At 53.5% G+C, this 26,941-nt stretch overlaps 1 protein-coding gene across 1 annotated transcript in view; it reads right to left on the bottom strand.

Annotated features, from left to right (window-relative positions):
• Positions 1–5,232: 5,232 nt before the first annotated feature.
• Positions 5,233–26,941, bottom strand: part of LOC309543992 (peroxisomal ATPase PEX6-like) — a gene marked incomplete at both ends in the record, with an annotated part of 71,066 nt that continues 49,357 nt past the window's right edge. Inside the window, 2 exons of the mRNA XM_082276394.1 lie at positions 5,233–5,309; positions 24,124–24,319. Of these exons, the coding sequence (XP_082132520.1) occupies positions 5,233–5,309; positions 24,124–24,319 (273 nt within the window). The remainder of the gene's footprint in view (positions 5,310–24,123; positions 24,320–26,941) is intronic.

Raw genomic sequence — 26,941 nt, 5'->3', positions numbered from 1 at the left:
GAGTACAGGAAAGGACACAGGGTGTGGGGGGAGGGTGTACAGGAAAGGACACAGGGTGTCGGGGGAGGGTGTACAGGAAAGGACACAGGGTGTGGGGGGAGGGTGTACAGGAAAGGACACAGGGTGTGGGGGGAGGGTGTACAGGAAAGGACACAGGGTGTGGGGGGAGGGTGTACAGGAAAGGACACAGGGTGTGGGGGGAGGGAGTACAGGAAAGGACACAGGGTGTGGGGGGAGGGTGTACAGGTAAGGACACAGGGTGTGGGGGGAGGGTGTACAGGAAAGGACACAGGGTGTGGGGGGAGGGAGTACAGGAAAGGACACAGGGTGTGGGGGGAGGGTGTACAGGAAAGGACACAGGGTGTGGGGGGAGGGTGTACAGGAAAGGACACAGGGTGTGGGGGGAGGGTGTACAGGAAAGGACACAGGGTGTGGGGGGAGGGTGTACAGGAAAGGACACAGGGTGTGGGGGGAGGGTGTACAGGAAAGGACACAGGGTGTGGGGGGAGGGAGTACAGGAAAGGACACAGGGTGTGGGGGGAGGGTGTACAGGAAAGGACACAGGGTGTGGGGGGAGGGTGTACAGGAAAGGACACAGGGTGTGGGGGGAGGGTGTACAGGAAAGGACACAGGGTGTGGGGGGAGGGTGTACAGGAAAGGACACAGGGTGTGGGGGGAGGGAGTACAGGAAAGGACACAGGGTGTGGGGGGAGGGAGTACAGGAAAGGACACAGGGTGTGGGGGGAGGGTGTACAGGAAAGGACACAGGGTGTGGGGGGGAGGGAGTACAGGAAAGGACACAGGGTGTGGGGGGAGGGTGTACAGGAAAGGACACAGGGTGTGGGGGGAGGGTGTACAGGAAAGGACACAGGGTGTGGGGGGAGGGTGTACAGGAAAGGAACAGGGTGTGGGGGGGGGGGGGGAGTACAGGAAAGGACACAGGGTGTGGGGGGAGGGAGTACAGGAAAGGACACAGGGTGTGGGGGGAGGGTGTACAGGAAAGGACACAGGGTGTCGGGGGAGGGTGTACAGGAAAGGACACAGGGTGTCGGGGGAGGGTGTACAGGAAAGGACACAGGGTGTGGGGGGAGGGAGTACAGGAAAGGACACAGGGTGTGGGGGGAGGGTGTACAGGAAAGGACACAGGGTGTGGGGGGGAGGGTGTACAGGAAAGGACACAGGGTGTCGGGGGAGGGTGTACAGGAAAGGACACAGGGTGTGGGGGGGAGGGTGTACAGGAAAGGACACAGGGTGTGGGGGGAGGGTGTACAGGAAAGGACACAGGGTGTGGGGGGAGGGTGTACAGGAAAGGACACAGGGTGTCGGGGGAGGGTGTACAGGAAAGGACACAGGGTGTCGGGGGAGGGAGTACAGGAAAGGACACAGGGTGTGGGGGGGGGGGAGTACAGGAAAGGACACAGGGTGTGGGGGGAGGGTGTACAGGAAAGGACACAGGGTGTGGGGGGGAGGGTGTACAGGAAAGGACACAGGGTGTCGGGGGAGGGTGTACAGGAAAGGACACAGGGTGTGGGGGGGAGGGTGTACAGGAAAGGACACAGGGTGTGGGGGGAGGGTGTACAGGAAAGGACACAGGGTGTGGGGGGAGGGTGTACAGGAAAGGACACAGGGTGTCGGGGGAGGGTGTACAGGAAAGGACACAGGGTGTGGGGGGAGGGAGTACAGGAAAGGACACAGGGTGTCGGGGGAGGGTGTACAGGAAAGGACACAGGGTGTGGGGGGAGGGAGTACAGGAAAGGACACAGGGTGTGGGGGGAGGGTGTACAGGAAAGGACACAGGGTGTGGGGGGGAGGGTGTACAGGAAAGGACACAGGGTGTGGGGGGAGGGAGTATAGGAAAGGACACAGGGTGTGGGGGGAGGGAGTATAGGAAAGGACACAGGGTGTGGGGGGAGGGTGTACAGGAAAGGACACAGGGTGTGGGGGGAGGGAGTACAGGAAAGGACACAGGGTGTGGGGGGAGGGAGTACAGGAAAGGACACAGGGTGTGGGGGGAGGGTGTACAGGAAAGGACATAGGGTGTGGGGGGAGGGTGTACAGGAAAGGACACAGGGTGTGGGGGGAGGGTGTACAGGAAAGGACACAGGGTGTGGGGGGAGGGAGTACAGGAAAGGACACAGGGTGTGGGGGGAGGGTGTACAGGAAAGGACACAGGGTGTGGGGGGAGGTGTACAGGAAAGGACAAAGGGTGTGGGGGGAGGGTGTACAGGAAAGGACACAGGGTGTGGGGGGAGGGTGTAAAGGAAAGGACACAGGGTGTGGGGGGAGGTGTATAGGAAAGGACACAGGGTGTGGGGGGGGGGGTGTACAGGAAAGGACACAGGGTGTCGGGGGAGGGTGTACAGGAAAGGACACAGGGTGTGGGGGGGGGGGGGAGTACAGGAAAGGACACAGGGTGTGGGGGGGGGGGGAGTACAGGAAAGGACACAGGGTGTGGGGGGAGGGAGTACAGGAAAGGACACAGGGTGTGGGGGGAGGGTGTACAGGAAAGGACACAGGGTGTGGGGGGAGGGTGTACAGGAAAGGACACAGGGTGTGGGGGGGGGGGGGAGTACAGGAAAGGACACAGGGTGTGGGGGGAGGGAGTACAGGAAAGGACACAGGGTGTGGGGGGAGGGTGTACAGGTAAGGACACAGGGTGTGGGGGGGGGTGTACAGGAAAGGACACAGGGTGTGGGGGGAGGGAGTACAGGAAAGGACACAGGGTGTGGGGGGAGGGAGTACAGGAAAGGACACAGGGTGTGGGGGGAGGGTGTACAGGAAAGGACACAGGGTGTGGGGGGGAGGGTGTACAGGAAAGGACACAGGGTGTGGGGGGAGGGTGTACAGGAAAGGACACAGGGTGTGGGGGGGGGGAGTACAGGAAAGGACACAGGGTGTGGGGGGAGGGTGTACAGGAAAGGACACAGGGTGTGGGGGGAGGGTGTACAGGAAAGGACACAGGGTGTGGGGGGAGGGTGTACAGGAAAGGACACAGGGTGTGGGGGGGGGGGGGGGAGTACAGGAAAGGACACAGGGTGTGGGGGGAGGGAGTACAGGAAAGGACACAGGGTGTGGGGGGAGGGTGTACAGGAAAGGACACAGGGTGTCGGGGGAGGGTGTACAGGAAAGGACACAGGGTGTCGGGGGAGGGTGTACAGGAAAGGACACAGGGTGTGGGGGGAGGGAGTACAGGAAAGGACACAGGGTGTGGGGGGGGGGGAGTACAGGAAAGGACACAGGGTGTGGGGGGAGGGTGTACAGGAAAGGACACAGGGTGTGGGGGGGAGGGTGTACAGGAAAGGACACAGGGTGTCGGGGGAGGGTGTACAGGAAAGGACACAGGGTGTGGGGGGGAGGGTGTACAGGAAAGGACACAGGGTGTGGGGGGAGGGTGTACAGGAAAGGACACAGGGTGTGGGGGGAGGGTGTACAGGAAAGGACACAGGGTGTCGGGGGAGGGTGTACAGGAAAGGACACAGGGTGTCGGGGGAGGGAGTACAGGAAAGGACACAGGGTGTGGGGGGGGGGGAGTACAGGAAAGGACACAGGGTGTGGGGGGAGGGTGTACAGGAAAGGACACAGGGTGTGGGGGGGAGGGTGTACAGGAAAGGACACAGGGTGTCGGGGGAGGGTGTACAGGAAAGGACACAGGGTGTGGGGGGGAGGGTGTACAGGAAAGGACACAGGGTGTGGGGGGAGGGTGTACAGGAAAGGACACAGGGTGTGGGGGGAGGGTGTACAGGAAAGGACACAGGGTGTCGGGGGAGGGTGTACAGGAAAGGACACAGGGTGTGGGGGGAGGGTGTACAGGAAAGGACACAGGGTGTGGGGGGGGGGGAGTACAGGAAAGGACACAGGGTGTGGGGGGAGGGTGTACAGGAAAGGACACAGGGTGTGGGGGGAGGGTGTACAGGAAAGGACACAGGGTGTGGGGGGAGGGTGTACAGGTAAGGACACAGGGTGTGGGGGGAGGGTGTACAGGTAAGGACACAGGGTGTGGGGGGAGGGAGTACAGGAAAGGACACAGGGTGTGGGGGGGGGGGAGTACAGGAAAGGACACAGGGTGTGGGGGGAGGGTGTACAGGAAAGGACACAGGGTGTGGGGGGAGGGTGTACAGGAAAGGACACAGGGTGTGGGGGGAGGGTGTACAGGTAAGGACACAGGGTGTGGGGGGAGGGAGTACAGGAAAGGACACAGGGTGTGGGGGGGGGGGAGTACAGGAAAGGACACAGGGTGTGGGGGGAGGGTGTACAGGAAAGGACACAGGGTGTGGGGGGGAGGGTGTACAGGAAAGGACACAGGGTGTCGGGGGAGGGTGTACAGGAAAGGACACAGGGTGTGGGGGGGAGGGTGTACAGGAAAGGACACAGGGTGTGGGGGGAGGGTGTACAGGAAAGGACACAGGGTGTGGGGGGAGGGTGTACAGGAAAGGACACAGGGTGTCGGGGGAGGGTGTACAGGAAAGGACACAGGGTGTCGGGGGAGGGAGTACAGGAAAGGACACAGGGTGTGGGGGGGGGGGAGTACAGGAAAGGACACAGGGTGTGGGGGGAGGGTGTACAGGAAAGGACACAGGGTGTGGGGGGGAGGGTGTACAGGAAAGGACACAGGGTGTCGGGGGAGGGTGTACAGGAAAGGACACAGGGTGTGGGGGGGAGGGTGTACAGGAAAGGACACAGGGTGTGGGGGGAGGGTGTACAGGAAAGGACACAGGGTGTGGGGGGAGGGTGTACAGGAAAGGACACAGGGTGTCGGGGGAGGGTGTACAGGAAAGGACACAGGGTGTGGGGGGAGGGTGTACAGGAAAGGACACAGGGTGTGGGGGGGGGGGAGTACAGGAAAGGACACAGGGTGTGGGGGGAGGGTGTACAGGAAAGGACACAGGGTGTGGGGGGAGGGTGTACAGGAAAGGACACAGGGTGTGGGGGGAGGGTGTACAGGAAAGGACACAGGGTGTGGGGGGAGGGTGTAAAGGAAAGGACACAGGGTGTGGGGGGAGGTGTATAGGAAAGGACACAGGGTGTGGGGGGGGGGGTGTACAGGAAAGGACACAGGGTGTCGGGGGAGGGTGTACAGGAAAGGACACAGGGTGTGGGGGGGGGGGGAGTACAGGAAAGGACACAGGGTGTGGGGGGGGGGGGGGAGTACAGGAAAGGACACAGGGTGTGGGGGGAGGGAGTACAGGAAAGGACACAGGGTGTGGGGGGAGGTGGGGGAGGGGAGGAGCCTACCATGATTTGCGGATCCTAGTACAGGCGTTGCGTCCAGCGGTGGCCAGTAGGGTGCAGAGATCTCCGAGGACGAACCCCTGTATTATAGATTGGAAGGAGTTCAGTTCCGGGATTTATCTCTTCGTATTCTAGCCGAGTCTACATTCAAATTTAGAAAACCAAACTGCATCCAATATGGCTCCGCCCCATGACTCCGCCCCATGACTCCACCCCATGGGGTTTGTAGACCCAAATTCGGTCTGATAAAATCCCGATTTATATTTCTAAAAGAAAATATTAAATAGTGCAGCCAGGGACAGATTTCTTCTTTTATATTCCAGAGAAGAAAAGTAAAAGTTTGGTCAATATCGGAATTCCTCCACTTCTTCTCCGGTTTCCTCCAGGAGGAGGAGGAGTCTCCCAAAATGTATTCATCATACTGGAGTCTAGAAAATATATTCAATGTGTCTCCAGGACTGTGACCATCCCCCCGGACACAGGGGAATCTAGAGAAGACATTCAATGTGTCTCCAGGACTGTGACCATCACCCCGGACACAGAGGATTCTAGAGAAGACATTCAATGTGTCTCCAGGACTGTGACCATCCCCCCGGACACAGGGGAATCTAGAGAAGACATTCAATGTGTCTCCAGGACTGTGACCATCACCCCGGACACAGGGGAATCTAGAGAAGACATTCAATGTGTCTCCAGGACTGTGACCATCCCCCCGGACACAGGGGAATCTAGAGGAGACATTCAATGTGTCTCCAGGACTGTGACCATCACCCCGGACACAGGGGAATCTAGAGAAGACATTCAATGTGTCTCCAGGACTGTGACCATCACCCGGACACAGGGGAATCTAGAGGAGACATTCAATGTGTCTCCAGGACTGTGACCATCACCCCGGACACAGGGGAATCTAGAGAAGACATTCAATGTGTCTCCAGGACTGTGACCATCCCCCCGGACACAGGGGAATCTAGAGAAGACATTCAATGTGTCTCCAGGACTGTGACCATCACCCCGGACACAGGGGAATCTAGAGAAGACAGTCAATGTGTCTCCAGGACTGTGACCATCACCCCGGACACAGGGGAATCTAGAGAAGACATTCAATGTGTCTCCAGGACTGTGACCATCACTCCGGACACAGGGGAATCTAGAGAAGACATTCAATGTGTCTCCAGGACTGTGACCATCACCCCGGACACAGGGGAATCTAGAGAAGACATTCAATGTGTCTCCAGGACTGTGACCATCCCCCCGGACACAGGGGAATCTAGAGGAGACATTCAATGTGTCTCCAGGACTGTGACCATCACCCGGACACAGGGGAATCTAGAGGAGACATTCAATGTGTCTCCAGGACTGTGACCATCACCCCGGACACAGGGGAATCTAGAGAAGACATTCAATGTGTCTCCAGGACTGTGACCATCCCCCCGGACACAGGGGAATCTAGAGAAGACATTCAATGTGTCTCCAGGACTGTGACCATCACCCCGGACACAGGGGAATCTAGAGAAGACAGTCAATGTGTCTCCAGGACTGTGACCATCACCCCGGACACAGGGGAATCTAGAGAAGACATTCAATGTGTCTCCAGGACTGTGACCATCACTCCGGACACAGGGGAATCTAGAGAAGACATTCAATGTGTCTCCAGGACTGTGACCATCACCCCGGACACAGGGGAATCTAGAGAAGACATTCAATGTGTCTCCAGGACTGTGACCATCACCCCGGACACAGAGGATTCTAGAGAAGACATTCAATGTGTCTCCAGGACTGTGACCATCCCCCCGGACACAGGGGAATCTAGAGAAGACATTCAATGTGTCTCCAGGACTGTGACCATCACCCCAGACACAGGGGAATCTAGAGAAGACATTCAATGTGTCTCCAGGACTGTGACTATCACCCCGGACACAGGGGAATCTAGAGAAGACATTCAATGTGTCTCCAGGACTGTGACCATCACCCCGGACACAGGGGAATCTAGAGAAGACATTCAATGTGTCTCCAGGACTGTGACCATCACCCCGGACACAGGGGAATCTAGAGAAGACATTCAATGTGTCTCCAGGACTGTGACCATCCCCCCGGACACAGGGGAATCTAGAGAAGACATTCAATGTGTCTCCAGGACTGTGACCATCACCCCGGACACAGGGGAATCTAGAGAAGACAGTCAATGTGTCTCCAGGACTGTGACCATCACCCCGGACACAGGGGAATCTAGAGGAGACATTCAATGTGTCTCCAGGACTGTGACCATCACCCCGGACACAGGGGAATCTAGAGAAGACATTCAATGTGTCTCCAGGACTGTGACCATCACCCCGGACACAGGGGAATCTAGAGAAGACATTCAATGTGTCTCCAGGACTGTGACCATCCCCCCGGACACAGGGGAATCTAGAGAAGACATTCAATGTGTCTCCAGGACTGTGACCATCACCCCGGACACAGGGGAATCTAGAGAAGACATTCAATGTGTCTCCAGGACTGTGACCATCCCCCCGGACACAGGGGAATCTAGAGGAGACATTCAATGTGTCTCCAGGACTGTGACCATCACCCGGACACAGGGGAATCTAGAGGAGACATTCAATGTGTCTCCAGGACTGTGACCATCACCCCGGACACAGGGGAATCTAGAGGAGACATTCAATGTGTCTCCAGGACTGTGACCATCACCCCGGACACAGGGGAATCTAGAGAAGACATTCAATGTGTCTCCAGGACTGTGACCATCACCCCGGACACAGGGGAATCTAGAGAAGACATTCAATGTGTCTCCAGGACTGTGACCATCACCCCGGACACAGGGGAATCTAGAGAAGACATTCAATGTGTCTCCAGGACTGTGACTATCACCCCGGACACAGGGGAATCTAGAGAAGACATTCAATGTGTCTCCAGGACTGTGACCATCACCCCGGACACAGAGGATTCTAGAGAAGACATTCAATGTGTCTCCAGGACTGTGACCATCCCCCCGGACACAGGGGAATCTAGAGGAGACATTCAATGTGTCTCCAGGACTGTGACCATCACCCCAGACACAGGGGAATCTAGAGAAGACATTCAATGTGTCTCCAGGACTGTGACCATCACCCCGGACAAAGGGGAATCTAGAGAAGACATTCAATGTGTCTCCAGGACTGTGACCATCACCCCGGACACAGGGGAATCTAGAGAAGACATTCAATGTGTCTCCAGGACTGTGACTATCACCCCGGACACAGGGGAATCTAGAGAAGACATTCAATGTGTCTCCAGGACTGTGACCATCACCCCGGACACAGGGGAATCTAGAGAAGACATTCAATGTGTCTCCAGGACTGTGACCATCCCCCCGGACACAGGGGAATCTAGAGAAGACATTCAATGTGTCTCCAGGACTGTGACCATCACCCCGGACACAGGGGAATCTAGAGAAGACATTCAATGTGTCTCCAGGACTGTGACCATCACCCCGGACACAGAGGATTCTAGAGAAGACATTCAATGTGTCTCCAGGACTGTGACCATCACCCCGGACACAGGGGAATCTAGAGAAGACATTCAATGTGTCTCCAGGACTGTGACCATCACCCCGGACACAGGGGAATCTAGAGAAGACATTCAATGTGTCTCCAGGACTGTGACTATCACCCCGGACACAGGGGAATCTAGAGAAGACATTCAATGTGTCTCCAGGACTGTGACCATCACCCCGGACACAGGGGAATCTAGAGAATACATTCAATGTGTCTCCAGGACTGTGACCATCACCCCGGACACAGGGGAATCTAGAGAAGACATTCAATGTGTCTCCAGGACTGTGACCATCACCCCGGACACAGGGGAATCTAGAGAAGACATTCAATGTGTCTCCAGGACTGTGACCATCACCCCGGACACAGAGGATTCTAGAGAAGACATTCAATGTGTCTCCAGGACTGTGACCATCACCCCGGACACAGGGGAATCTAGAGAAGACATTCAATGTGTCTCCAGGACTGTGACCATCACCCCGGACACAGGGGAATCTAGAGAAGACATTCAATGTGTCTCCAGGACTGTGACCATCACCCCGGACACAGGGGAATCTAGAGGAGACATTCAATGTGTCTCCAGGACTGTGACCATCACCCCGGACACAGAGGATTCTAGAGAAGACATTCAATGTGTCTCCAGGACTGTGACCATCACCCCGGACACAGGGGAATCTAGAGAAGACATTCAATGTGTCTCCAGGACTGTGACCATCACCCCGAACACAGGGGAATCTAGAGAAGACATTCAATGTGTCTCCAGGACTGTGACCATCACCCCGGACACAGGGGAATCTAGAGAAGACATTCAATGTGTCTCCAGGACTGTGACCATCACCCCGGACACAGGGGAATCTAGAGAAGACATTCAATGTGTCTCCAGGACTGTGACCATCACCCCGGACACAGGGGAATCTAGAGAAGACATTCAATGTGTCTCCAGGACTGTGACCATCACCCCGGACACAGGGGAATCTAGAGGAGATATTCAATGTGTCTCCAGGACTGTGACCATCACCCCGGACACAGAGGATTCTAGAGAAGACATTCAATGTGTCTCCAGGACTGTGACCATCACCCCGGACACAGGGGAATCTAGAGAAGACATTCAATGTGTCTCCAGGACTGTGACCATCCCCCCGGACACAGGGGAATCTAGAGAAGACATTCAATGTGTCTCCAGGACTGTGACTATCCCCCCGAACACAGGGGAATCTAGAGAAGACATTCAATGTGTCTCCAGGACTGTGACCATCACCCCGGACACAGGGGAATCTAGAGAAGACATTCAATGTGTCTCCAGGACTGTGACCATCACCCCGGACACAGGGGAATCTAGAGAAGACATTCAATGTGTCTCCAGGACTGTGACCATCCCCCCGGACACAGGGGAATCTAGAGGAGATATTCAATGTGTCTCCAGGACTGTGACCATCACCCCGGACACAGGGGAATCTAGAGAAGACATTCAATGTGTCTCCAGGACTGTGACCATCACCCCGGACACAGGGGAATCTAGAGAAGACATTCAATGTGTCTCCAGGACTGTGACCATCACCCCGGACACAGGGGAATCTAGAGAAGACATTCAATGTGTCTCCAGGACTGTGACCATCACCCCGGACACAGGAGAATCTAGAGAAGACATTCAATGTGTCTCCAGGACTGTGACCATCACCCCGGACACAGGGGAATCTAGAGAAGACATTCAATGTGTCTCCAGGACTGTGACCATCACCCCGGACACAGGGGAATCTAGAGGAGATATTCAATGTGTCTCCAGGACTGTGACCATCCCCCCGGACACAGGGGAATCTAGAGAAGACATTCAATGTGTCTCCAGGACTGTGACCATCACCCCGGACACAGGGGAATCTAGAGAAGACATTCAATGTGTCTCCAGGACTGTGACCATCCCCCCGGACACAGGGGAATCTAGAGAAGACATTCAATGTGTCTCCAGGACTGTGACCATCACCCCGGACACAGGGGAATCTAGAGAAGACATTCAATGTGTCTCCAGGACTGTGACCATCACCCCGGACACAGGGGAATCTAGAGGAGACATTCAATGTGTCTCCAGGACTGTGACCATCACCCCGGACACAGGGGAATCTAGAGAAGACATTCAATGTGTCTCCAGGACTGTGACCATCACCCCGGACACAGGGGAATCTAGAGAAGACATTCAATGTGTCTCCAGGACTGTGACCATCACCCCGGACACAGGGGAATCTAGAGAAGACATTCAATGTGTCTCCAGGACTGTGACCATCACCCCGGACACAGGGGAATCTAGAGGAGACATTCAATGTGTCTCCAGGACTGTGACCATCACCCCGGACACAGGGGAATCTAGAGAAGACATTCAATGTGTCTCCAGGACTGTGACCATCACCCCGGACACAGGGGAATCTAGAGAAGACATTCAATGTGTCTCCAGGACTGTGACCATCACCCCGGACACAGGGGAATCTAGAGAAGACATTCAATGTGTCTCCAGGACTGTGACCATCACCCCGGACACAGGGGAATCTAGAGAAGACATTCAATGTGTCTCCAGGACTGTGACCATCACCCCGGACACAAGGGGAATCTAGAGAAGACATTCAATGTGTCTCCAGGACTGTGACCATCACCCCGGACACAGGGGAATCTAGAGAAGACATTCAATGTGTCTCCAGGACTGTGACCATCACCCCGGACACAGGGGAATCTAGAGAAGACATTCAATGTGTCTCCAGGACTGTGACCATCACCCCGGACACAGGGGAATCTAGAGAAGACATTCAATGTGTCTCCAGGACTGTGACTTTCACCCCGGACACAGGGGAATCTAGAGAAGACATTCAATGTGTCTCCAGGACTGTGACCATCACCCCGGACACAGGGGAATCTAGAGAAGACATTCAATGTGTCTCCAGGACTGTGACCATCACCCCGGACACAATGGATTCTAGAGGAGATATTCAATGTGTCTCCAGGACTGTGACCATCACCCCGGACACAGGGGAATCTAGAGGAGACATTCAATGTGTCTCCAGGACTGTGACCATCCCCCAGAACACAGGGGAATCTAGAGAAGACATTCAATGTGTCTCCAGGACTGTGACCATCACCCCGGACACAGGGGAATCTAGAGAAGACATTCAATGTGTCTCCAGGACTGTGACCATCACCCCGGACACAGGGGAATCTAGAGGAGACATTCAATGTGTCTCCAGGACTGTGACCATCCCCCCGAACACAGGGGAATCTAGAGAAGACATTCAATGTGTCTCCAGGACTGTGACCATCACCCCGGACACAGGGGAATCTAGAGAAGACATTCAATGTGTCTCCAGGACTGTGACCATCACCCCGGACACAGGGGAATCTAGAGAAGACATTCAATGTGTCTCCAGGACTGTGACCATCCCCCCGGACACAGGGGAATCTAGAGAAGACATTCAATGTGTCTCCAGGACTGTGACTATCACCCCAGACACAGGGGAATCTAGAGGAGACATTCAATGTGTCTCCAGGACTGTGACCATCACCCCGGACACAGGGGAATCTAGAGAAGACATTCAATGTGTCTCCAGGACTGTGACCATCCCCCCGGACACAGGGGAATCTAGAGAAGACATTCAATGTGTCTCCAGGACTGTGACCATCACCCCGGACACAGGGGAATCTAGAGAAGACATTCAATGTGTCTCCAGGACTGTGACCATCCCCCCGGACACAGGGGAATCTAGAGAAGACATTCAATGTGTCTCCAGGACTGTGACCATCACCCCGGACACAGGGGAATCTAGAGAAGACATTCAATGTGTCTCCAGGACTGTGACTATCACCCCGGACACAGGGGAATCTAGAGAAGACATTCAATGTGTCTCCAGGACTGTGACCATCACCCCGGACACAGGGGAATCTAGAGAAGACATTCAATGTGTCTCCAGGACTGTGACCATCACCCCGGACACAGGGGAATCTAGAGGAGACATTCAATGTGTCTCCAGGACTGTGACTATCACCCCAGACACAGGGGAATCTAGAGGAGACATTCAATGTGTCTCCAGGACTGTGACCATCACCCCGGACACAGGGGAATCTAGAGAAGACATTCAATGTGTCTCCAGGACTGTGACCATCCCCCCGGACACAGGGGAATCTAGAGGAGATATTCAATGTGTCTCCAGGACTGTGACCATCACCCCGGACACAGGGGAATCTAGAGGAGACATTCAATGTGTCTCCAGGACTGTGACCATCCCCCAGAACACAGGGGAATCTAGAGAAGACATTCAATGTGTCTCCAGGACTGTGACCATCACCCCGGACACAGGGGAATCTAGAGAAGACATTCAATGTGTCTCCAGGACTGTGACCATCACCCCGGACACAGGGGAATCTAGAGGAGACATTCAATGTGTCTCCAGGACTGTGACCATCCCCCCGAACACAGGGGAATCTAGAGAAGACATTCAATGTGTCTCCAGGACTGTGACCATCACCCCGGACACAGGGGAATCTAGAGAAGACATTCAATGTGTCTCCAGGACTGTGACCATCACCCCGGACACAGGGGAATCTAGAGAAGACATTCAATGTGTCTCCAGGACTGTGACCATCCCCCCGGACACAGGGGAATCTAGAGAAGACATTCAATGTGTCTCCAGGACTGTGACTATCACCCCAGACACAGGGGAATCTAGAGGAGACATTCAATGTGTCTCCAGGACTGTGACCATCACCCCGGACACAGGGGAATCTAGAGAAGACATTCAATGTGTCTCCAGGACTGTGACCATCACCCCGGACACAGGGGAATCTAGAGAAGACATTCAATGTGTCTCCAGGACTGTGACTATCACCCCGGACACAGGGGAATCTAGAGAAGACATTCAATGTGTCTCCAGGACTGTGACCATCACCCCGGACACAGGGGAATCTAGAGGAGACATTCAATGTGTCTCCAGGACTGTGACTATCACCCCAGACACAGGGGAATCTAGAGGAGACATTCAATGTGTCTCCAGGACTGTGACCATCACCCCGGACACAGGGGAATCTAGAGAAGACATTCAATGTGTCTCCAGGACTGTGACCATCCCCCCGGACACAGGGGAATCTAGAGAAGACATTCAATGTGTCTCCAGGACTGTGACCATCACCCCGGACACAGGGGAATCTAGAGAAGACATTCAATGTGTCTCCAGGACTGTGACCATCACCCCGGACACAGGGGAATCTAGAGAAGACATTCAATGTGTCTCCAGGACTGTGACCATCACCCCGGACACAGGGGAATCTAGAGAAGACATTCAATGTGTCTCCAGGACTGTGACCATCACCCCGGACACAGGGGAATCTAGAGAAGACATTCAATGTGTCTCCAGGACTGTGACCATCACCCCGGACACAGGGGAATCTAGAGAAGACATTTAATCTGCTACCTGAAATTTGACCATCTTCCAAGTCCAGAGAAGACATTTTGTGTGTCTTCAGGAATGAGACCATAACCTGGGACACACTGGGACCTAGAAATTACATTTTATTTGTGTCTCCAGGAATGGGACTGTAAAATTTGCTCTGTTTGGGGTGTCGTGATTCTAATGAAGGACCATTAGATCTTAAAACAAAGGACGGGTTTAAAACAATTAGGAATATACACCAATCAGCCATAACTTTATGGCCAATGACAGCTAATGTGACTGACATTGATTATCTGATTACAATGGCATCTGGAAGTGGGTGGGATATATTAGGCAGCCAGGGAACATGTGAATGAAGTTGATGTGTATGGAGATGTGTAGCTGCAGACTGGTCAGGGTGCCTACAATGGGCACGTGAGGATCAGAACTGGAGCACGGAGCAATAGAAGAAGGTGGCCCGGTCTGATGAATGCCACACTGCAAAAATGGTTTGAGGAACACAAGTTTAACCGTTTGCCAACGTTCGATTTACTGCATCAGGGCGGCTCGGCTGAGCATCACGTAGATCTATGTGATTATGTGCACCACCTGATCCGCTTCCGCTGTGATTAGACACATCGGGAGCCAGATCGCAGGAGGAGCGGGCTCGATCGCCGCTGGCCTCCCCAATCTTCGGGGGAAACTGACAGGAGAGCCGCCTGCCTATGTAAACAAAGCAGGCGGCTCTCCTGTCACACAGGCAAAGGGGGATCGCGTGTCTCAGTTAAGCTATAACATCGATGCCTGTCACAGAGCCCCACCCACAGTTAGTAAGCACAATTAGGCTCACATTTAACCCCTTGATCACCCCCAGTATTAACCCCCTTCCCTGATCACCCCCAGTATTAACCCCTTCCCTGCCAGTGTCATTAGTACAGTGACAAAGCATATTATTTAGCACTGATTACTATAGCAATGTCACTGGTCCCCCCAAAAGTGTCAAAAATGTCAGTTAGGGGTCCGATCTGTCCGCCGCAATGTTGCAGTCCTGCAAAAAAAAAAATTGCCATTAAAAACAAAAAAATAAATAAAAAGTCCAAAAATCTATCCCCTGGTTTGTAAACGCTATAACTTTTCTGCAAACCAATTAATATACGCTTTTTGGGTTTTTTTTACCAAAAATTTGTAGCAGAATACAATTTGGCCTAAACTGATAAAAAAAATATATATTTTTTACATCTATCGTGTGTCTGGGAATGTGGACATCATCCTGGAAACACTGGAGAAGACATTCATTGTGTGTCTGGGAATGTGGACATCATCCTGGAGACACTGAAGTCTGGAGAAGACATCCATCGTGTGTCTGGGAATGTGGACATCATCCTGGAGACACTGGAGAAGACATCCATCGTGTGTCTGGGAATGTGGACATCATCCTGGAGACACTGGAGAAGACATCCATCGTGTGTCTGGGAATGTGGACATCATCCTGGAGACACTGAAGTCTGGAGAAGACATTCATTGTGTGTCTGGGAATGTGGACATCATCCTGGAGACACTGAAGTCTGGAGAAGACATCCATCGTGTGTCTGGGAATGTGGACATCATCCTGGAGACACTGGAGAAGACATCCATCGTGTGTCTGGGAATGTGGACATCATCCTGGAGACAGTGGAGAAGACATCCATTGTGTGTCTGGGAATGTGGGCATCATCCTGGAGACACTGGAGAAGACATTCATCGTGTGTCTGGGAATGTGGACATCATCCTGGAGACACTGAAGTCTGGAGAAGACATTCATTGTGTGTCTGGGAATGTGGACATCATCCTGGAGACACTGAAGTCTGGAGAAGACATCCATCGTGTGTCTGGGAATGTGGACATCATCCTGGAGACACTGAAGTCTGGAGAAGACATTCATTGTGTGTCTGGGAATGTGGACATCATCCTGGAGACACTAGAGAAGACATCCATCGTGTGTCTGGGAATGTGGACATCATCCTGGAGACACTAGAGAAGACATTCATTGTGTGTCTGGGAATGTGGACATCATCCTGGAGACAGTGGAGAAGACATCCATCATGTGTCTGGGAATGTGGACATCATCCTGGAGACACTGGAGAAGACATCCATCGTGTGTCTGGGAATGTGAGCCACATCCTGGAGACACTGGAGAAGATATCCATCGCGTGTCTGGGAATGTGAGCCACATCCTGGAGACACTGGAGAAGACATTCATCGTGTGTCTGGGAATGTGGGCATCATCCTGGAGACACTGGAGAAGACATCCATCGTGTGTCTGGGAATGTGGACATCATCCTGGAGACACTGGAGAAGACATCCATCGTGTGTCTGGGAATGTGAGCCACATCCTGGAGACACTGGAGAAGATATCCATCGCGTGTCTGGGAATGTGAGCCACATCCTGGAGACACTGGAGAAGACATTCATCGTGTGTCTGGGAATGTGGGCATCATCCTGGAGACACTGGAGAAGACATCCATCGTGTGTCTGGGAATGTGAGCCTCATCCTGGAAACACTGGAGAAGACATCCATCGTGTGTCTGGGAATGTGGACATCATCCTGGAGACACTGAAGTCTGGAGAAGACATTCATCGTGTGTCTGGGAATGTGGACATCATCCTGGAGACACTGAAGTCTGGAGAAGACATCCATCGTGTGTCTGGGAATGTGGACATCATCCTGGAGACACTGAAGTCTGGAGAAGACATCCATCGTGTGTCTGGGAATGTGGGCATCATCCTGGAGACACTGGAGAAGACATCCATCGTGTGTCTGGGAATGTGGACATCATCCTGGAGACACTGGAGAAGACATCCATCGTGTGTCTGGGAATGTGAGCCACATCCTGGAGACACTGGAGAAGATATCCATCGCGTGTCTGGGAATGTGAGCCACATCCTGGAGACACTGGAGAAGACATTCATCGTGTGTCTGGGAATGTGGGCATCATCCTGGAGACACTGGAGAAGACATCCATCGTGTGTCTGGGAATGTGAGCCTCATCCTGGAAACACTGGAGAAGACATCCATCGTGTGTCTGGGAATGTGGACATCATCCTGGAGACACTGAAGTCTGGAGAAGACATTCATCGTGTGTCTGGGAATGTGGACATCATCCTGGAGACACTGAAGTCTGGAGAAGACATTCATTGTGTGTCTGGGAATGTGGACATCATCCTGGAGACACTGGAGAAGACATCCATCGTGTGTCTGGGAATGTGGACATCATCCTGGAGACACTGGAGAAGACATTCATTGTGTGTCTGGGAATGTGGACATCATCCTGGAGACACTGGAGAAGACATTCATTGTGTGTCTGGGAATGTGGACATCATCCTGGAGACACTGAAGTCTGGAGAAGACATCCATCGTGTGTCTGGGAATGTGGACATCATCCTGGAGACACTGAAGTCTGGAGAAGACATCCATCGTGTGTCTGGGAATGTGGACATCATCCTGGAGACACTGAAGTCTGGAGAAGACATCCATCGTGTGTCTGGGAATGTGGACATCATCCTGGAGACACTGGAGAAGACATCCATCGTGTGTCTGGGAATGTGGACATCATCCTGGAGACACTGGAGAAGACATTCATCGTGTGTCTGGGAATGTGGACATCATCCTGGAGACACTGGAGAAGACATCCATCGTGTGTCTGGGAATGTGGACATCATCCTGGAGACACTGGAGAAGACATTCATCGTGTGTCTGGGAATGTGGACATCATCCTGGAGACACTGGAGAAGACATCCATCGTGTGTCTGGGAATGTGAGCCTCATCCTGGACACAATAGATCCTGGGGATTCCTGGCAATGTCTGTCGGCTACTGCAAAGCACTGGTTGGGTGGATGAATAGGGATAAGCAGATAGGCATCTTAGATGTCTATAGTTGCCAGCTAAGTCCCCTTTGAAGGTATTTGTTGAGGGATTTTAGGTCCAGAATAGGAATGAATACCTCAGTTGGGGTTTGGTACCGTGAACAGGTTTGAACAGAAACCTCCGAACCTGTTTAGAGACTTTACTGCCATAACTGCTTCCTGGGACCAGAGATAGTTCGGGCCATTCTGTAAATATGACTGTCTTCTGGCAGCCTTTGGTTAATTTGACAGAGGGAAGTGGTGAAGGAGTAGAGTTTTGAACTCTATTTTGTACCCATTGGAACATTGGTACCCATTGGAATGTCTGTGACCCAGAGAGGCGCAAACTATAACAGACGTCCCCCCACTCTTAGGAGTAAGCCACTGTGCCACTGGGAAGAGGGCTTTGGGGAAGACTTGGCTAAGTCTTTGGCCAAAAGGAAGAGCAGAACTTAGGTTTTAAATGTAAAGCCTGAGTAGAGCGATGTTCTATTTTTTGATGCTGGAGTTCCTGAGGATGGGGGGGCGGGGGTTTTGGAATCTTTCACTGCGGAAGTAAAACCTTCCCTCCTCTAAATCTTTTTTGAACTAATCAAGTGCCTCCCCAGAGACATCTGCCTGTAAAGGGCATACGTGTAAGGAACTTTTTGCAGGTAGCTTCAGCTTAGCCACAAGGTTGTGCACATGTGAGTAGAGATAAGAGCACATACCATAGCAGACTGGAAGGTAACTGCTGAAGTTGTTCAGTTAAAGAGAAGTCCTGGAATATGGGATCGTGCTGGATGTTCATTGGCCTAGTCCAGTTAGCTGTGGTTGACATACTGCAATTGCAGCAATAGCCGGTTGCAGAGCTGGGACTGCCAGAGTAAATAAAGTGATCAAAAACAATGACCTTTGAATTTTGAATGCTTTCAACTGCAGAGGAGGGATTTGAGGTGTTATTGACCTCAGATCTCTCCATAAAGAGTACCTGTCACCGCCTATTACTGTCACAAGGAGGTTTAAATTCCTTCTCACAGCAAAAAAGTGATTAAAAAATTAAAGCAACAGTGTAAAAATAAATAAATAAAATACATTTATTGGGAGCGTGGCCAGGAAGGGCAGCGAGCTCCCGCTGGAATCCGTACATTGATCCTTTCCTCGGTCTCCACTGATACATACCGGGTCACACCTTCGGGCACACTCCGGGACTTACCTTTCTTCGTTTCCGGGCGATGCTCCGCCGCAGATCCCGCAAGGAATCTGGGATGCCTTGGACCCAAGATGGCGCCGCGCAAGGCATTCCACAGCGGCCTACGAAAGGCTCAGAGAAGCCCACCTCCTCCAGTTAGTCCTGTAAGCCGCCTAAAAACATGTGCTTTTATGCTCAGAAGTCCCCTAACTCTGTGGAGAAGGGGAAGAATACAGACACTAGCGCTGGCTCTGGAGGCCCTGGGTCGGCCATCCCGGGCGGGAGCGGGCCCAGGGAAGAGGACTGTGTTGAGGAGTTCGTGGAGGGTATGGAGGAGGGGGACCGGGGCGAAGATGAGCAGTCCACGCTTGCTGACATACTGCGGGCCATGAATAGATGCAATGCTTGTGTGGACCATCTTAAGAAACAGTTTGGGGGCCTGACTGAAGCTGTTTCCTTTATAAGACAGGACCTCCAGAAGGTCAGGGAGCGCACCACTGCAGTGGAGGGGCGGGTTAGCGACCTGGAAGACCAGTTGCCCCCCCTGACCAGGGAGTCCCACCACACCACAGGCCTGACCAGGGCCCTGGAGCAGAGGGCAGAGGATGTGGAGAACCGCCTCTGGCGGAATAATGTGCGGATTGTGGGCCTCCTTGAAAAAGTTGAGGGGAGGGACCCCACAGAATTTTTCGAATCCTGGCTTACGGAAACTTTCGGCAAGGACGCCTCCTCTCCTCTCTATGCTGTGGAGAGGGCCCACAGGGTCCCCCGCCCCCTGCAACCGGGACGCCCGCCAAGAACCATGCTGGCCCGCCTGCTTAACTATCGGGACAAGGAGACCATTTTGAGGTTGGCGAGGGAACGGCCTAACATTCAGTATAACGGGGTGCGTGTCTCGTTTTACCCGGACTTTTCTGCCGAGGTTCGGAGGAGTAGGGCGAAATTTTTCACGGTCAAGCAACGCCTGCAGGAACTACAAGCCTCTTATGCCATGTTATATCCAGCGAAACTTCATGTTATTGCTGGGGGCCAACACCACTTTTTTGAGGATCCAATGGAAGCTTCCTCCTGGATTGCCCGAAACGAGCGTATCCTGCGTCCACTGCCTCCGAACGATGGTGAGGACTGAGGCTGGAGCCTGAGCTATCTGCCCTGGAGCCATGTGGGGTGGTGACCCCTTGTTTTTCCCCCTTTTTGTATTTCACTACCCAGGAGATCTGTAGGGACATATGATGTTCTTGTTTGCTTTGGAGCTCAAAGGATCTGTCCATACCGCAGAACTTTGGTTCACCTGATTACTTCTACCTACCCCCTTTTTACTGCTGATGCCAATCAGCATTCACCCAGCTGCTGATGAGACCTGTTGTCCTCGGCGTGGGGTGGAAGACAATCTGGGGACATCCCCAGGGACATTGACTGTGACTCCGGTGGGTGGGGCCCTGAGCTTGGGAGACTGAGTGTTGATTCAGGGCGCCCACGGGCCGGAGCATTGTTACTTTTGTTGTTCAACTTCTGTTGGAGGGCCCTGTTGGCCTTCATGTCTTGGGAGTCCGGAGTCTACATACTTATCTTGCCTAGTTAGCGTTAGCTATACCTATCTGTGTTTCCTTTCCCCCTGCCTTCTGCTGAAACTGCCACGGTCCCTGCTGGCCCGCATTCTTGAGCCCCATACTGTTCTGATGTACTGTCACCCACCATGACTGCTGTCCCAATTATCTCCTGGAATGTTCGGGGGCTGAGGGACCCACTTAAGAGGACTATGGTTTCAGCGGCCCTGCGCAGGCATTTTCCAGCCATCTGTTCGTTGCAGGAGACCCATTTGGATGCTGAGTCACGATCCTGGCTGCACTATGCCTGGACGGGGTGGGAATACCATTCTACGCACACCTCGTACTCCCGCGGGGTGAGTGTGCTGGTTCATCGGTCTCTTGACTATCAGGAACATCATAGCCTAGTTGACAGTGAGAGACGGTTTGTGTTTATATATTGCAAATTATATACTGTACACTGTGTTCTGGCCTTCATCTATATACCACCGCCGTTCCATAGTGAAATCCTTGGACGGCTGGTGCTATATCTCATGAATCATCCGGAAGTACCGGTTTATATTATGGGTGATTTTAACTGTGTGGTTGATGCTCATTTGTATTGGCATTCTGTTGCGACGGGGAGTGGAGGCATGGGACGATTGGCCTTGGCAAAGTTTGCTGAGGAACTGGGATGGACTGACCTCTGGCGGCTGCGCAATCCCGGTGCCAGGGTCTTTTCTTGCTTCTCTAAAACCCACACGTCTTTATCCCGTATTGATCTATGCCTCTGCTCCTCCTCCGCTATCAGATACATCACAGATATCCACTATGCTCCCTGGGGTGTCTCGGATCACTCCCCTTTGGTAGTGTGTCTGGAGGTGCGCCCCAGCGCCACTTTACAGAGGGCACCGTGGAAACTAAATGCTTTCTGGTTACACCTGTTCCCTTCTCATGATCGGCTTAGAACTGCAATGAGGGAGTTTTGGGAGGTACACAATGCTGAGGGGGAGCAGGGTCTCCAATGGGAGGTTTTTAAGGCCTATTTACGGGGCATATTCATCAATGAGGTTCAGGCCATTAAGAAGAACACAGCTGCTCAGGGGATACAAGCTGAGGAATTGGTGGCTCGTCTGGAAGCCCGCTTTATAGCAGATCCCTCGGAGACAAACAAGGAGGGGTGGTTGGCTGGTTAGGAGGCCCTTGTACATATTAACACCTCTGGTGCTGAGGTTTTTTCAGCGCCAGGCATACTATGAGGAGGGGGAATCTACAGGTCGGCTTTTGGCCAGGATTGCCCACTCTCATCAGACATCACCGTCTATAGGGGCACTTAGAGGAAGTGAGGGCCATGTAGTTAACACCCCTGATCAGGTCATGGAGGTATTGCTGTTCTATTATGCTTCCTTATACCAATCTCAACAGGGACACTCTGATGCAGAGCTTTTGGAGTACGTGGGGGCCGTTCCACTGTCTTCCTTATTGGAGTCAAAGAGGGCCCTGTTTTAGGCACCTCTGACTTTGGAGGAACTACAGTGCGCCTCATCATCATTTCCCAACTCCAAGGCCCCTGGGGAAGATGGGATACCAATGGAGGTATATAAGGAGTATGCGGAGGAGACGCTGCCCCATCTTCTGTTGGTCTTTTTGGAGGCAAAACAGAATATGAGGCTGCCTCCATCTATGAGCAAGGCTAACATTTTCCTTTTTGTTGAAGCCAGGGAAGGATAGTTTGGGCCCAGGGTCTTACCGCCCTATCTCTCTTTTACAGAGTAACATCAAAATTCTGGCGAAGGCCCTGGCTCTACGGCTCAATCAGGTAGTTGCTTCCATTATTCACTCTGATCAGTCAGGTTTTATGCTGCAAAAGTCGACTTCCATTAATCTCCGTCGCCTATTTCTGAATTTACAGTCCCCGGCGGATAATGGGGGTAGTAGGGCGCTGCTTTCCCTTGATAGTGTGGAGTGGGACTACCTGTGGGTGGTTATGACCAGGTTTGGCTTCGGTGAGAATTTCATCTCGTGGGTGAAACTCCTCTATCCCCTATGGCCGCTATCAGGGAAGGTGGCAGAATGTCCCGCCCTTTCTCCCACTTTTTTTTTTAAGTGCTCCGTCCCAGCGCACAAAGGAGAACATGTGCATCGGTCCCGCACACACACAAACCACGACTGTCCCGCACATGTGAGGTATCACTAGAACATCAGATCATTTTATCCCCAGACCTCCTCTGTACATCTGAAGTGGTGACCTGAAAAGGTTTTTAAAGCATCGCCTATGGATAGTAAAATTTACGTATTTTCTCGCCGTTGCACGGGGGTCCGCAGTTTTAAAACGTGACATGTTTGGTATCTATTTACTTTTATTTTACTAAAACAATTGGGTTATGTGTTGTGTTTTTTTGCATTAAAAGGAAAAAAGTGTATTTTTTCCCAAAAACTGCTACCGAAAAACAACTGCGCAAATATGGTGTGACATAAAGAATTACAACACTCCCCCATTTATTCTCTAGGGCCTCTGCATTAAAAAAGTAAATATAATGTTTGGGGGTTCTAACTAATATTCTAGCAAAAGAAACAAACAGATTTTCTCATGTAAATAAAAAGTGCCAGAAAATGCCCGGTCTTCAAGTGGTTAAAGAAAGTGTAAATAAGAGGCAGCGACCCCGGAGGCGGCATACATGTGCAGACAATCCAGGAGGCAGCATACACGTGCAGACAATCCAGGAGGCGCCATACACGTGCAGACAATCCAGGAGGCGGCATACATGTGCAGACGACCCCAGAGACGGCATACACGTGCAGACAATCCAGGAGGCAGCATACACGTGCAGACAATCCAGGAGGCAGCATACACGTGCAGACAATCCAGGAGGCAGCATACACGTGCAGACAATCCAGGAGGCAGCATACACGTGCAGACAATCCAGGAGGCAGCATACACGTGCAGACAATCCAGGAGGCAGCATACACGTGCAGACAATCCAGGAGGCAGCATACACGTGCAGACAATCCAGGAGGCAGCATACACGTGCAGACAATCCAGGAGGCAGCATACACGTGCAGACAATCCAGGAGGCAGCATACACGTGCAGACAATCCAGGAGGCAGCATACACGTGCAGACAATCCAGGAGGCGGCATACATGTGCAGACAATCCAGGAGGTGGCATGCACATGCAGACGACCCCGCAGGCGCCATACACGTGCAGATGATCCAGGAGGCGGAATAAACGTGCAAGCAATCCAGAAGGTGCCATACACGTGTAGATATTCCCGGAGGCGCAATACACGTGCAGAAAATCCAGGAGGCGCCATACATGTGCAGCCCAGCAGATTTCTATGACTGATCAGATCTCACCAGGTCATCCTCTCTTCTGTGAACTCACCGCAGTCCTACGAGCCAGCAGGGGGAGCTTCACATCTCTGGTCAGTGTGAGTGGAGCGCTGAGGGCGGTGAGCATTGACAGGCGCTGATCCTCTGATGGAGGGGGAAGGGAAACTTCATGGATAAAACATGACTGTAAGTCCAAGGAAACATCACCGGGGCGACACGAAGTACCAATAACAATCATTGGCCAATCCCTGAAAACAGAAAGAGCAAGCTCAGGAGAGAGCAGTCTCTGCAGACAGTGCGAGCTCAGGAGAGTGCAGTCCCTGCAGACAGTGCGAGCTCAGGAGAGAGCAGTCTCTGCAGACAGTGCGATCTCAGGAGAGAGCAGTCTCTGCAGACAGTGCGAGCTCAGGAGAGTGCAGTCTCTGCAGACAGTGCGAGCTCAGGAGAGTGCAGTCTCTGCAGACAGTGCGAGCTCAGGAGAGTGCAGTCCCTGCAGACAGTGTGAGCTCAGGAGAGAGCAGTCTCTGCAGACAGTGCGAGCTCAGGAGAGTGCAGTCTCTGCAGACAGTGTGAGCTCAGGAGAGAGCAGTCTCTGCAGACAGTGCGAGCTCAGGAGAGTGCAGTCTCTGCAGACAGTGCAAGCTCAGGAGAGAGCAGTCCCTGCAGACAGTGCGAGCTCAGGAGAGAGCAGTCTCTGCAGACAGTGTGAGCTCAGGTGAGTGCAGTCCCTGCAGACAGTGCGAGCTCAGGAGAGAGCAGTCTCTGCAGACAGTGTGAGCTCAGGAGAGGGCAGTCTCTGCAGACAGTGCGATCTCAGGAGAGTGCAGTCCCTGCAGACAGTGCGAGCTCAGGAGAGAGCAGTCTCTGCAGACAGTGTGAGCTCAGGAGAGGGCAGTCTCTGCAGACAGTGCGAGCTCAGGAGAGAGCAGTCTCTGCAGACAGTGCGAGCTCAGGAGAGTGCAGTCTCTGCAGACAGTGCGAGCTCAGGAGAGTGCAGTCTCTGCAAACAGTGCGAGCTCAGGAGAGGGCAGTCTCTGCAGACAGTGCGAGCTCAGGAGAGGGCAGTCTCTGCAGACAGTGCGAGCTCAGGAGAGGGCAGTCTCTGCAGACAGTGCGAGCTCAGGAGAGGGCAGTCCATGCAGACAGTGCGAGCTCAGGAGAGAGCAGTCTCTGCAGACAGTGTGAGCTCAGGAGAGGGCAGTCTCTGCAGACAGTGCGAGCTCAGGAGAGGGCAGTCTCTGCAGACAGTGCGAGCTCAGGAGAGTGCAGTCTCTGCAGACAGTGCGAGCTCAGGAGTGTGCAGTCTCTGCAGACAGTGCGAGCTCAGGAGAGTGCAGTCTCTGCAGACAGTGAAAGCTCAGGAGAGAGCAGTCTCTGCAGACAGTGTGAGCTCAGGAGAGTGCAGTCTCTGCAGACAGTGTGAGCTCAGGAGAGGGCAGTCTCTGCAGACAGTGCGAGCTCAGGAGAGTGCAGTCTCTGCAGACAGTGCGAGCTCAGGAAAGAGCAGTCTCTGCAGACAGTGCGAGCTCAGGAGAGTGCAGTCTCTGCAGACAGTGCGAGCTCAGGAGAGTGCAGTCTCTGCAGACAGTGCGAGCTCAGGAGAGTGCAGTCTCTGCAGACAGTGCGAGCTCAGGAGAGGGCAGTCTCTGCAGACAGTGCGAGCTCAGGAGAGTGCAGTCTCTGCAGACAGTGCGAGCTCAGGAGAGTGCAGTCCCTGCAGACAGTGCGAGCTCAGGAGAGGGCAGTCTCTGCAGACAGTGCGAGCTCAGGAGAGTGCAGTCTCTGCAGACAGTGCGAGCTCAGGAGAGTGCAGTCTCTGCAGACAGTGCGAGCTCAGGAGAGTGCAGTCTCTGCAGACAGTGCGAGCTCAGGAGAGGGCAGTCTCTGCAGACAGTGCGAGCTCAGGAGAGTGCAGTCCCTGCAGACAGTGCGAGCTCAGGAGAGTGCAGTCTCTGCAGACAGTGCGAGCTCAGGAGAGTGCAGTCTCTGCAGACAGTGCGAGCTCAGGAGAGGGCAGTCTCTGCAGACAGTGCGAGCTCAGGAGAGTGCAGTTTCTGCTGACAGTGCGAGCTCAGGAGAGTGCAGTCTCTGCAGACAGTGCGAGCTCAGGAGAGTGCAGTCTCTGCAGACAGTGCGAGCTCAGGAGAGTGCAGTCTCTGCAGACAGTGCGAGCTCAGGAGAAGGCTGTCTCTGCAGACAGTGCGAGCTCAGGAGAGGGCAGTCTCTGCAGACAGTGCGAGCTCAGGAGAGAGCAGTCTCTGCAGACAATGCGAGCTCAGGAGAGGGCAGTCTCTGCAGACAGTGCGAGCTCAGGAGAGTGCAGTCTCTGCAGACAGTGCGAGCTCAGGAGAGAGCAGTCTCTGCAGACAGTGCGAGCTCAGGAGAGAGCAGTCTCTGCAGACAGTGCGAGCTCAGGAGAGTGCAGTCTCTGCAGACAGTGCGAGCTCAGGAAAGAGCAGTCTCTGCAGACAGTGCGAGCTCAGGAGAGTGCAGTCTCTGCAGACAGTGCGAGCTCAGGAGAGTGCAGTCTCTGCAGACAGTGCGAGCTCAGGAGAGGGCAGTCTCTGCAGACAGTGCGAGCTCAGGAGATTGCAGTCTCTGCAGACAGTACGAGCTCAGGAGAGTGCAGTCTCTGCAGACAGTGCGAGCTCAGGAGAGTGCAGTCCCTGCAGACAGTGCGAGCTCAGGAGAGGGCAGTCTCTGCAGACAGTGCGAGCTCAGGAGAGTGCAGTCTCTGCAGACAGTGTGAGCTCAGAAGGCAGTCTCTGCAGACAGTGCGAGCTCAGGAGAGTGCAGTCTCTGCAGACAGTGCGAGCTCAGGAGAGGGCAGTCTCTGCAGACAGTGCGAGCTCAGGAGAGTGCAGTCTCTG

The sequence above is a fragment of the Pelophylax lessonae genome, assembly GCF_965119305.1.
Source record: "Pelophylax lessonae genome assembly, contig: HAP1_SCAFFOLD_574, whole genome shotgun sequence".
NCBI lineage: Eukaryota > Metazoa > Chordata > Amphibia > Anura > Ranidae > Pelophylax > Pelophylax lessonae.
This window is presented reverse-complemented; position numbering and strand designations above follow the sequence as displayed.